The following is a 13,093-nucleotide window of genomic DNA, read 5'->3' as shown; positions in this document are numbered from 1 at the left end:
CTGTAAAGGGGAGACTCGTGGGTACCCATAGAACCCATTTTCATTCACATATCTTGAGGTCAGAGATCAAGTCACCCCTTTGAAAATGGCCATGACAGTTTTTCCTCGCCAAAATTTAGTGTAAGTTTGGAGCGTTATTTAGCCTTCTTCCCGACATGCTAGTATGACATGGTTGGTACCAATGGATTGCTTATGTTATTTAGTTTCATATGATACCAGTATCCTCACTTTAGCTTTAAAAATTGAGCCCGCTACAACCTAAAAATTGCAAATTGCGTTAATACGTTATTATTGCATTAACTTTGACAGCCCTAGTTTGAAGCATTAGCTCATCTCTAGAATTTAGCCCTGTTTGCCTTTCAAGCAGGTGTTTGTGTGGATTCGCAGTCATCCAGGTCATCCAGAAGTGCTAAATGAAGTGCGACGGGTCCAGCTGTAAATGATTGAGAACGTTTCCCCTCTCATCCGAACTCAACAGAAGAAGCTTTTTCGGATGAGAATTGAAACGTTTTCAAGAAATGATATTAAATCCAGTTGCCTGTGAGTTAGCACTTCTTCTAAATAGGGCTATACTCTGCAATGGGACATGGTAGCTAATGAGAACAGACACTGTCCCATAATGGAAAAGGTCATAGGTTCTACTCCCTGGTAGCTGGTTTAGATTTAGGTTAAGTTCCTAGAAATGTCACTTATCGCTTTGCTCTCAAGCACGTTTTCTGGGGTGCTGCACCGTAGCTGAATGAAAAAAAGAATCAGTGATTATGTGGTCGGTCCCCCCTTCGTTTGGAAGCTTCACTGTTGAAAGGATTGTCATCAAAAAGCCGACTGGTCAATTGGGTCATGGCTCTCAGCCGTGTGACAAGAGCCGAGAGTTCAAAAATCCCCATCCAGAATCGAGAAGTTTGTCACTGAATCTGTGAGAAAGAGCCCTGTCACAAGCCATTAAACCCAATGAAAGGCCCAGTGCACCGACGACGGGTTCAGGTCCTCGCTGCCTGGTTAATCTGAATTTGCCTGCCTTTGTCCTTGCCCCTTCATGGACAATGAGCTGATTACAAGGCTGAGCAGCTGCAGCGAGGGAGGTAGAGAGGGAAAAGAGAGGGCATGAAGAGGGGGAGCAGACAGGGAGAGGAAGGACGGATAGACATGTGACAGCATGTGTGGCTGAACCGGGACCAACTTATTCAGACATCCTAAAAACTAATTCAACTATCAATACATTCAAGTGCTCCCTAAAACCAGAATGTGGGTCTTTGAGTCTTTTAAATAGAAGTGAATGCTCTGTCACAGAAACCTTTTCAGCACCTCCACCTTAACCCTCTGAGACCCCCCGACTTTACAGTTGTTCAGAGGCTGTAGCAGCTTCAGTTTTAGAGCTAGAGTGAAGGTACAGATATCATATGAAACTAGAAAACCTAAGGAATAACAACCATGTTTTGCTAGCATGTCGGGAAGGAGGCTAAATAACACTCCCTTGACCTCTGACCTCCAGATATGTGAATGAAAATGGGTTCTATGGGTACCCACGAGTCTCCCCTTTACAGACATGCCCACTTTATGATAATCACATGCAGCTTATTGAATGCAGTATAAATGTCTTATTTTTGCCTATTCTAAAATGGTGTATTTTAATATGTCTGCATACTGGGGTCCCTAAACAGTCTTGAAATTACATAAATTGGGTATCACTGTAAAGCTGAGACTCTTGTGAATCCAATGAGGCCAACTGTATTCATGTGTGATGATGTTAGTTCCCATAGTAGACATTTCAGTGTAGTGAGAATTTGACCTCACTGTATAAAATGACCTGTGGTGACCTGTAGGATAATCACTATAGTCACTAGGGACCTAAAGCATTCAGAGGATGGATGGCTTTCTTAGCTACATTAGCAATAAGGGGGTTTCTGAGCAGTCTTCAAAACAGAAGTGCTCGACATCCAATGGCCGAAAAATGCAATTCTTGCAGAAATCTCCAAATGTCAAAAAGTTTTGGTTCCCAAATCACAGCATGGCTTTTTCTATGGTGTTCCCCAAGGTCTCGGTGTCTCAACGTGGTATTTTGGAGGGATTATTGATATTTTTTATCAATTCTCCAGTGGTAAAAAATTGTTAAATTTAGCACAAAATCTGTGTAACAAATGGTATCAACCCAAAAATTGCTGCAACAACTGATGAGGCATAATAGAGCATGGGGATGACCATCATAAACTTCGATCATGATGTTCTAAGCCCTTATACACTTTTAATTAATTCATGTTTATTTCTGATTTATGACTGGAACAACTTCAGCTGCATCTCAAATTAATCTTCAGGTTCACCAGCTTTCAGATGATGTACACCTCTTCTATGTGACATCTACTGTTGACCTGCTATCTCCTCCTAAAGACCCCCTGTAACCCTCTAAAAAAGAAAAAAAAACTGGTCTATTGTGGGTCTCAGCGAATTAATCAAACTAAGAGGAAAACCTTTCATTTCTAGATGAAAATTTGCAAGATATCTCAATGTTAAACCTCTCAAAATCCAAACCTGGGCCTTGTTTGTGTTTTCAACATGCTGCGGTTCCCAGCGCAGTTTTAAAAGATAAGACGTTTTTTCCCTTTTTGTCAACAAATCTAATGAAAAAAAAACAAATCCAACAATGTGTTAGTCCGTCTTTATGTGGCTCTCAGCCCCATGTCCCTTGATTCCTACTGAAGACCTACAGTATATCTTTAAAATCGGTTCACAAATATGTTGTGTATTGCTCAGTAATTTCCTAAAACAGCTGGTCACTGACGTTTTGAACACACGTTACTCAAACAGAAGGAAATACAGCATTTGTTGGGGACTACTTTCAGCAGCGGATTAATCCACATTTGGTGCTTTAGTGAGTATTTGTGGCAGTAGGATGGTGTATGTGGGATTGACTCAAAATAAACTACAGTGTTCATAATGTGTTCATAATGAAGGAACACGTCAACCAGTGCAACAGTGTGGTGCACTGATGTGTTTTTAATAGTTTTTGGAAATTAGTGGAGCTCTATGGATTAGAGTGCACGTGGTATTTGTTGACAATAAACCAACATTTGTAGGAACCATGGATAGAGGAAAGGACGAATAAAAGGAGACATTCTGAGGCTGAACGGTTAAACTGACGTGTGTTTGTTTTGAAAGGGTCAAGTGACGGACACTAATCGAAGACTACAAGAGGCCGGGAGGGAGGTAAGTCCACGTATGCGTGTATGCATGAGTGTGCAGAAGACAAAACCTGTGCTTTTTATTGTGCTGTCAGGACATATGCCTGCTCAGTTCTGCATAAGACATGACCGCTCTTTAACCCAGTAGTTAACAGCGGTGGCCTCTTTCTCATTGTTTCCTTCCATTGTGTGTTCCTTCCCTCAGGTGACAGCTCAGACGGAGGAGGTGATTCGCTGTCGGATCCAGCAGAGGAACATGGCCACCACTGTGGAGAAGCTCCAGCTCTGTATACCAGGTACCACTGCTGCTTGTGTATCAATATGATGGTCACTTTAATTCAAGTGTTAAAGTGTTAAACCTTAATGATGTGTTGACGCAACGGCATATGCACGCTGTATCATGTTACAGTTCATTTAGGACCGGAGCCATGGCGGAGAGTTTTGAAAATGGGCGTAGTTTCCCTTTAAGAGGCGCTGTATTGTTTACATTTATATTAACATATGTGTATTAATAACATGATATCACCTGAACTATTTAGTGGTCTGGTCCCGTTTTCTTGAGTGGGACTGAATACATTTTTGATTGAACATTTCAGTCCTATTATATTTTTATACCAAAGTATCTTTACATTTGGAGCAGATGTGAGTGAGATGCTTGAACCAACAAACTCTGCTACTGATCCTGTTCCCTGTCTTCTCTTCCTTTGCAGTGCTAGAAATGTACAGCAAACTAAAGGAGCAGCTGGAGTCCAAAAGGTATCCGTCTCATCACCACGTGACTGATGTATAACTGTGATAATAAAAACAACCTACATAAATCTAGAAATTCTGAAGGTTCCCAGATCTTAAAGGGTAACTTCACCCAGTCTAATAATCTGCCGTTATACTGGAGTTATACCTTTCAAACAATAGAGGCTAGCGCTGCTATGTTTTTCCCTTCCTCCAAAATCTAGTGTGGCCTTACTCTTAACTTAACATCAGCTGAAAATCTTGTTTTTGATGACCTCCAGTGGTTCAACGTCTCACCTCGCAACAGTGATGTAGACATGTACTCCAGGGTGTGTCGGTACACTGTGACATCACTGTTGGGCATTGTTACAGGAGCAACAGAGTAAAAGTCTGATCACACCCAACCATAACCATCAAATGTATAAATGAATGGATTCATATTTTTACTTCTATGTCTGGTCATTTGTATTAGCCGTCCCTCATTGAATTATTCAGACACAGTAATCAACAACAAACTGCTCATTCCAATATGTGAATATTGACCTCATACAAATATGAATATATATATATATATATATATATATATATATACACACACATACATATATAGGATTTAGATCCCAGGTGATCCAACAATGAAAATTAACAATGAAATTAATAATGAAAATCAAATAACAAAAAAAATATGCACACAGCCGCACAAGTATAAACATTATATACATTTAAACAAACATGACCCAAAGAAAACAAAATCTACATATATGCATCGGTTCATGTCAGTTAAAACATTGTACATCTGATTCAGTTCATGAGGAAGTAGTAGTCATCCATATAAAGTAAAGTTTGAGGATTTTATCTATCGTAAGTTATTTTTCACCTCCTACATCATGCTTTAGAAATATATATATATATATATAATTAAATGTATAGATATATTATTAAAAGGTATTCAATTAAAGCCCCATCCTCAAGTCCTAGGCTACATCCACACTAATATGTTTAAAACGAAAACGATCTCCATCCAGACGAGCATTTTAGGGCCGTTTCAGATTTAATCTCCGTCCATACTGCCACGCCTGAAAACGCATATCACAAGAGCATTCATGTACACTTGGCATGCAGTGCTGGACACGGGAATTGATGCAAAGCGCTTGAATAATAGCTTCCTTCCTGCACATGCAGGCAGTAGTAGCATTATAAAATGCAGAATTTACCTGCACAGCAGCTTCTAGCAGAGATAACAAGGTCAGCAACATCTGTAATTCGGCATCCATGTTGAAATTAACCACTGGTGGTCGAGGCTGATGTTGTTTGAGGTTCACGTGATGGGGCGTGACGAATCAGGGAAGGACACCTCACGAATGATAAGACCCAATCGTGAAGCGATCGTGGGTGTCTGCGTCATTGTTTTCAAAGATCTCCGTTTCTGTCCGTCCAGACTAAAACGCAACACCGGAGTTTTAAAACTAAAACGGGGCCAGCAGCGTTTTTAAATGTGTCCGTTTTAGGGGCTCGAATACGCCCGAGTAGTGTGGACGCTAGGCATTAACTAAGCAAAAGTTATGCGTTTTAAAATGAAAATATAAGTGTGGATGTAGCCCTAATCAAATTTGTCATCAGTGAGGCTGGCTGTGGTCAGAGGCCAAACTTTGAACCACAGTAGGCAGTAAAAGACTACCTGGTATTAAGTCACCTCTAAGTAAAGGGAAGAGTTAGTAAATCAGTGGATCAAACTGTATACATGCTTCTGTTGTCCATTCTGAAGAAGTGTTTTTTTCAGCTAGACAGAGAAAGCTCAGTAGCCAAACATCTGCAAAATCATCCAGTATTGGTGATGCAGGTTTCCTCTGCTCTGTGGGTTTGATTGAACTTCATTTTTACCCCATGAACTTCATGTTTGGTCGTATTTACATGCCTGTCTGTATAAATAGGGGAGGGGGGAGTTCACTTTGGACAGGAAAATAATGACCCTTGTTCATTACTGTGTACCAAAGGAAGAGGCCATTCACTGGCAGGACAATTGACCCTCAGTGTGCCCTTGTTCACAACAAGGCCCCCTCACTGCAACTCTGTCACGGCCCACAGCCAATCCAAGGCAATTAGACCATGCCGGCCACCTTGTGGGATTTGTGTGTGTGTGCGGACTGTACTTGATGCACTAATGACCTAGTCTATACACTTACAATAAATTGGAATGAGTTTGTATGCCACGAATGCACATTATTTTCTGTACTGTATGTGCCGATGCTCAGGTCACATTCTGTTCAATGCCCTGCCACTTGCAGTCTTTGTGTCTTCCGTCCTGGTGCTGTGCACTCTGACAAACCTTTTCACTGTACAGTTTATGAGGCTGTCTTCTGTTCATGTGTATACAACACATTTTACACTCACTGACCGACCAATTAGATCCCTTCACAGCCTGCCTATCAGCCTAATGATGGGAGCTCAGCACACTGACCCAAGACTGAACCCTTGTGATCTGTGCACACTATGAAAGACCACAATATCTTTATAACACAGGTAACCCAATAGGCTTTGAGAATAAAATATCACTCTTCACTGCATGCAATATGTTAAACATACATGTAGCTCTATGCTCGCCTTGTTAGGCCTTAAAATGTGAGCAGTCGGCCCATCAGTAGGGGATCTAAAGGAGACAGCCCTGTCTCACCATATTTTAATACACTGGTCACAATTTGAATACATTAGTCTTTAATCCATTAGGTGGAAGCACTGTAAGTTTTCTCAGAAAGTCGTCATGTACTCGCACTTGATTCATATGTGACCAGGCAGCCAATCTCGGAACCCATCAGCTGTCAGTCTGATGACGATTGACCCTTTGGGTGCAACAGCGCAATATTTCTGGGGTTCCGTTGTAGCCAGCGGATATGACTTCCTCTTCCGTGTTCCGGTCATTGTTTACAGTTCAATTAGCAACTTGAGACACATGAATAGAGATGGAGTTGATGTCTACGACTGGATCGTTTCACAAGAAGTAGCCAGTTTCGCCTCTTTTGCTCTCCACACGGACTGTTTACCTGCATGCAACCAAAGCCCGCTCAAACGTGATTGGTCAATACTACAAAACGGACTACAAACGGAAACCAGAACGCTTCCTTTCCCAAAAGCATACTGCTATACTAAATACAAAAGGATGGTTTTATTTTCATGTCTGTCTTGAAACTAGGGCTGTAAAAGTTAACGTGATAACGCGTCAAAGCAAATTTGTTCCCTTTTTGTGGTTCCTTGCTGACCTGCAGTGGATGGATACTCACTTGATTTGACTAACTCAGACTGCTGAAAACTCAAATTAGCTTGTAACAACTTAATTATTTTTACTATAATAGCATTAGGGCCAAAATAGATTTTTTGTTATTGTGGTTAAATAAATGTAATTTAGGGTGTTGTTAGATTGTTGCTAGACCGCCCCGTTAATACAGGTGCCTCTCTTTGTGTACGTCAAGCGGGAGAGCAAATAGGTTTAGTGAAAATGTCGTTTTTGAAAGGCTAAACGCCAACACATATGGATTGAAGCTGAATATTTCATTAGATTTTGCTACTAATTAGCAACAAATATATCTTTTTAAATAGTTTTATATACAGACTGTTGTATAAATTATCCAGTAAGTGTGTTATTATGATTTTAATTTTATATGAACAAATCTACTTTTCACAACCTCACAAATCCTGGCGCACCCACTGTGATCTTTGGCGCGTCCCTAAGTGGGGACCGGACCCCAGGTTGGGAATCACTGTCCTAATGGCCAGTATGAATGGGAGAAGTGAACACAGCAAGCAAAAACTGCTGCAGTGTTCCTATGGGCATCTTATTATTGTTTTAAGTCACACTTACTAAATTGCGAACCTACCCGTTAATGATTATGATTAAAGGGCCGTATCCAAACTGAAGCTATACCATTTGTCTCCGTAGATACTATGCTGCGTTGAAAACCATGGAGCAGCTGGAGAAGGTCTTCATTCCCAGGTAGGATTATACCATCAATGTTCTTGAAGGAACACTCCACTAAAAAGCTTTTGGAGTAAAGATGATATTTACCTCCTGTAGGCTTCAAAGATGGCTCTGAACGGTTTGGAGCTTTGCTCTAGACAGCTTGGAGTCGGTGCTCCTTCAGAGCGTTAGCATGTGCCAGACTTACCTTCCCTCTCGCTCCCTCTGCCACATTCATAATCAGATTTCTGTGTCACATAAGAGCAAAAAAATTGGCCACATTTGCTTGTAATGTAAACGTAGAATAAGATCAACGCCAAATTATGCTAATTATAGCCCGGCTCACTGTAATGTTGTTGTTGATATTAGTTGCACTGATTGGTCTCATTATTGGATTTTGTTGATTTGCCAGCTGTTGTATTGCATCCTTGTTCATATGAAATTAGACAATGCTGGTTGGATGAGTGCTTTATTAAGTGGACACACCCGGACTGGTTCTGTTGTGTCTCCTGCAGGGTCAGTAAGTACAGGTTCTGTCAGATCATGGCTGAAAACCTGCCCAGACTAAGAGAGGAGATCAAGGAGATCTCCATGTCAGACCTCAAGGACTTCCTGGAGAGCATCAGAAAACACTCCGACAAGGTTGGAGAGACCGCCATGAGACAGGTATGAGAGTCTGTGTTATTAACAATTCCCACAATGGATGTGAAAAGGTATTTATCACCTCATTGATCTGTGTTGTATGTCCCTGCAGGCACAACAGCACAGGACCTTTAACAGTGCAGTAGTCAAGCAGGCCAGTTTGGGCCATTACACCAAACCCGTGTACTCCCTCAACGGACGAACACACACTCACACGCACAACGGCCTGATGATGGACGACGACACAGGAGACGAGGAGGAAGGAGATGAAGAGGTAAGGAAGCATTCAGTGTAGTTGGGTGTGACAGAAAGTGATCATACAGAAATAATTGTATTCATCTGTTTCTATGATGGCTGCTAAATGTTAATAGAAATGCATTTGGAGTTTTTCTGTATTATAAATTTCATGGCTTTCTCAGTATTTCCCTTTTCCAGCGTAATAAGCAGCTCTGTAAGATAACTACAAAAGTATTACATTTATTTTCCATGAAGTAGGTAGTTCATGTTCATAGTTTGCTACTTGTCATTGGTTGCTGTATTCAGCACTGTGGAATGAGTATGGAGAAAATGTTAAAGAAATATTTGTTTCCTCATCTGTGTCCGACAGGTTCTTACAGCTCAGGACCTGGTGGACTTCTCACCTGTCTACAGGTGTTTACACATTTACACTGTGCTGGTAGGTGTCTCTTTGTCTCACACACACACACACACACACACACACACACAGTCATCCACATCCACTGTGCTCAAAGATCCATAGTTCTCTAAATTCTCTGCCACTGCAGCAATTTCTGGAATATGTTATTATTATTATTATTATTTGTAATATAAATGTAAAGACCATGTGGCTTGTAACAGCAAAACTAATTCTGATCTTTTTTGTCATTGTCAGTAGCTTTCAGAGAGGTTATTGAAGTCTTTTGTATTTCTGTGTCTGCAGGGTGACCGAGAAACATTTGAGAACTACTACAGGAAACAGAGGAAAAAACAGGCGCGGCTAGTATTGCAGCCACAGGCTAACATGGTGAGCAACACGCAAACAGCCGCAGATAGCATTGCAGCCGATGGCTAATATAGTAGCAGTATCGTGAAACACGCATGTAATGCATCTTTACGAAATTCAAAGAACCTCATTAAAATTTGTAGTCCACACCGGGAATCAACATTCCTGACTTCAACTCTATTCTGTTGGGTTTTAGATAAAGCAGCTTTGACCCAAAGACGTAGCAAAGTTGACCGCCAGTTAAGTGAAAAAACTAATAAAGCAGCAATAAACAGACCTTTCCAGTTATTTACTTGGGTAATGTTTGCAATTCACTAAAGGAAAAGTTTACCTTAAAAAGTGAAAGTGTTGAATTCTAATTTTGACTTAAGCCCCTATGTGTGGAATTTGAAAAGTTCTGTATCCGGCCATGTTCAGACCTGGTATTAACATGCATCCTGGGTGATACAATTACAAGTGGACAGCTGTCAGTACAGTTGTGAATGCACTCAAGACGCATTGAGATCTTTCAGACCACATCATGAGGTGGTCTGGACCACATACATTCTTTTATCAGTGTGTACGCGAATGAGTCCTGGACCACATTAAGGAAGGCGGTCATTCACAGGCTCTCTCGCACAGTTGAAGCAGAGACACGAGCCGATTCCCCAACGTCAGCGCCTTTTTTTCTGCTTTTCTTACAGTAAATCAGAGCGTAGCTATCAAGATGTACAGTAGATATAGTAAAACGTAGCTATCTTACCTCCAATTCTCCCTGCAAAATGGACAAGCCATACTGTCCATGTCTTCCTAGCCACTATATACTGTATATGGGAATTGTTAAACTGTAATTCTTGTGTTACTTGTTGCTGTTTGGCAACCTGCTGTCAAGTTTTGGATGTTAGAATTTCATTGAACACACCGACAATCCAATACCATGTGAAGACCACCACGATGATAACGTATATACAGTATACAGTATATATGACATGTTATGCATTCATGTACTGTGTGCAAACCTGGCTATTTGTGTGTTTGTCCAGCATGAGACAGTGGAAGGCTACAGAAGATACTTCAATCAGATTGTAGGGTAAGATGTTCTTCCCATTTTCACTTCATCGTCAGAGTACAGAATTGTATCTTCAGCATTACATTCTGCTGAACCTTAAAACTCCGTTTCATTAGTGTGTCTAAAAGATGTTAATCCAAGGGTTGCAAAGGGTCGGAACATTTTCGGTATATTTCCAAGGGAATTTAAGCTTGGGTATTTGGGGAATTTGGGAATTTTGCCAATACCGTACCTGTTGATAATGAACTTATTTGGGGGGAAATATTATGACATGCTTTGGTTAAAAGTCTGACCATTTCATTGAATTGTAACCTGCACTGCATTCACATGAACAGATAATTTGCCAGCATCCCATTAAATAGGCATCGGCATGCACAGTGCATTCTCCAATTGCACGTGCAGCCTACACTACTGCCAACACTACTGTACTGTCTGAGCCAAAGGACTACATGCTTTCATGCAAGTTTTGATTATATTACTGGAGTGAATACATATAATGTTGTTATGATTATTTTAGTTAACCAGCAGATAGTAGCCTAAAGCAAAGTACACCGTTTATAACTTGTTAGCTTCTTTTTGCTACTTAGCTGTTACCATGTGGGATGTAGCTTGATTGAGCTAGTTGTGGAGTTTTAATTAATCTATTTCCATTCCTTCTTTATTGTAAATTAAATATTTATTTTATAAATGAGTTTAATTCACTTTAAACCCAAAGTTTGCACACAGCCCATATTGTCACCTTTCCTCATTAGTTAACTTGCTAGTGAGCTAACTCACCACATGGCACATTTCACATTGTATGTATTTGACAAATGAATGGATTTATTTGGCAAGTGAATGTGTTAATGTCTGCTTATGATTTGGTAAAAGGTCAGTTTCTCGTATGACATGGTAAATACAGCCTCATATTTCCATTTTATTCCTGTTAATTCTCATAAATTCCCATAAATTCCTGTTAATTCCCATGGACAGTTTCCACCTTAAATATTCCCGGAATTCTACAACCCTAGTAACAGTCCTGTTTGCTTCAATGTCAACATAAATAAAAGTACTGAGATGTGTGTGTTTTCTGTGTGTGTCAGGTTCTTTGTTGTGGAGGACCATATCCTCCACGCCACTCAGGGGCTGGTGACCAAAGCTTTCACTGACGAACTGTGGAACATGGCCCTGTCCAAGATCATCGCTGTGCTCCGCACCCACTCTGTAGGAACCTCACGCACACACACACTCACACGTGCACATGCATGAACACGCACACACACAAACAGCAGGGAGTGGACTGTGAATGAGAAGGAGACTGTTTAGAGTTAATAGAGATAATAGAGCCTGCTGTGGGTCTATTTATCCTGGAAGAACCTTCATTCACTGGCTGATACACACACACACACACACACCCACACACACATACACACAACACTGCGGAGGTCAGTGAACCCACAAACACACTAATCATGTCACTCTCAAGAGAAAAGGTCAAAACACACATACGCATGCTGCCAAAGAGGAGGTCATTGCGGCCTTAATGAGAGACAGATTGCAACAATAACAGCAGATTAAGAAGGCATATTCCTGACCGCTGGGCTCCAGTCAGTTGTAAATGACCCAGAGGATTATGCTAACAGGCCAGAGAATGGGCCGCACAGCGTGGGGTGAGAAGACCAACAAAGGCCCCGGTCTCCCCCCTGGCCTCCAGCCCCTCTGCTGGGCCATGACACAGGCGGCTCCACACTGCCAGGGGTCCTGCCCTTACAACCACTGCATGGTCAGCCCACAGGGAGAAAGTCTTTTACGCAAACCTGCCCATGAGCCAGTCCAGTTCTAATACAAATTTCCACAGTTTTATGGCAAATAATAAAAGGTCTTCACACTGTTAGCTCTCATACTATTTGAATAAATAAATCCCCCATAACACGACTGATACCAGTTCATTAATACAAGTTAAAAGAATGACTAAAAACGTCACATATAGCATGGATCAGAACATTGAACAAACGGACTAATAAACCTGTCTCCGTTCCTGCCACTGGCTGTGATTTGCTGCTGTGTAGTCCAGTCTCCAGCTGGTTGTTGCTGTGTGTACGTGTGTGTCTGAGTAAACAAAGAGGCAGGCGGCCGCTGCTTTACATCAAATCTCAGGCTGTGTTCATTTACTCTGTTGATTTACACACTCCCGTGTTTGGCAGGATCCTTGTGTCGGTGTTAAGGGACTCAACTGTGCTGCTTTCAGGGTCATAAATCACTCTGCACTCCAGAAAAAATGGAGAGACTTTGTCAGTGTTGATTGACCCCTAGCTAAGCCCCTCCCCCCTTAGCTACTGTTGCTACGCCCGTCAAGCTAGCGCTTTATGTACACAGTGATAACTGCAGATGATTTGTGTCTTGAAATTATTTTCGTTGCAATGAAGCTGTGTCTGAAATCACGACTGTTCACTTTTCACTATTCCCTCCACAGTAGGACTAGTGAATGAGTGTTTACAGTGAGAAGTAGATTAAATAAGCATCATTTTGCTTCATCACTCACAGGTGAATGGAGGATTGAACCTGCA

At 41.3% G+C, this 13,093-nt stretch overlaps 1 protein-coding gene across 5 annotated transcripts in view; it reads left to right on the top strand.

The window, feature by feature from the left end:
* exoc6 (exocyst complex component 6) overlaps positions 1 to 13,093 on the top strand; it is a 45,117-nt gene that overhangs the window by 12,711 nt on the left and 19,313 nt on the right. For all 5 annotated transcript variants that reach the window (XM_074618969.1, XM_074618967.1, XM_074618966.1 and 2 more), the window contains exons 3-12: positions 3,154 to 3,201; positions 3,382 to 3,472; positions 3,887 to 3,932; positions 7,837 to 7,890; positions 8,370 to 8,520; positions 8,609 to 8,770; positions 9,104 to 9,172; positions 9,437 to 9,520; positions 10,522 to 10,568; positions 11,630 to 11,750. In XM_074618969.1, the coding sequence (XP_074475070.1) occupies positions 3,154 to 3,201; positions 3,382 to 3,472; positions 3,887 to 3,932; positions 7,837 to 7,890; positions 8,370 to 8,520; positions 8,609 to 8,770; positions 9,104 to 9,172; positions 9,437 to 9,520; positions 10,522 to 10,568; positions 11,630 to 11,750 (873 nt within the window). The remainder of the gene's footprint in view (positions 1 to 3,153; positions 3,202 to 3,381; positions 3,473 to 3,886; positions 3,933 to 7,836; positions 7,891 to 8,369; positions 8,521 to 8,608; positions 8,771 to 9,103; positions 9,173 to 9,436; positions 9,521 to 10,521; positions 10,569 to 11,629; positions 11,751 to 13,093) is intronic.

This window comes from Sebastes fasciatus, chromosome 20 (assembly GCF_043250625.1).
Source record: "Sebastes fasciatus isolate fSebFas1 chromosome 20, fSebFas1.pri, whole genome shotgun sequence".
NCBI classification, from domain to species: domain Eukaryota; kingdom Metazoa; phylum Chordata; class Actinopteri; order Perciformes; family Sebastidae; genus Sebastes; species Sebastes fasciatus.
Note: the sequence above shows the minus strand (reverse complement) of the source record. Positions and strands in the feature narration are given on the sequence as shown.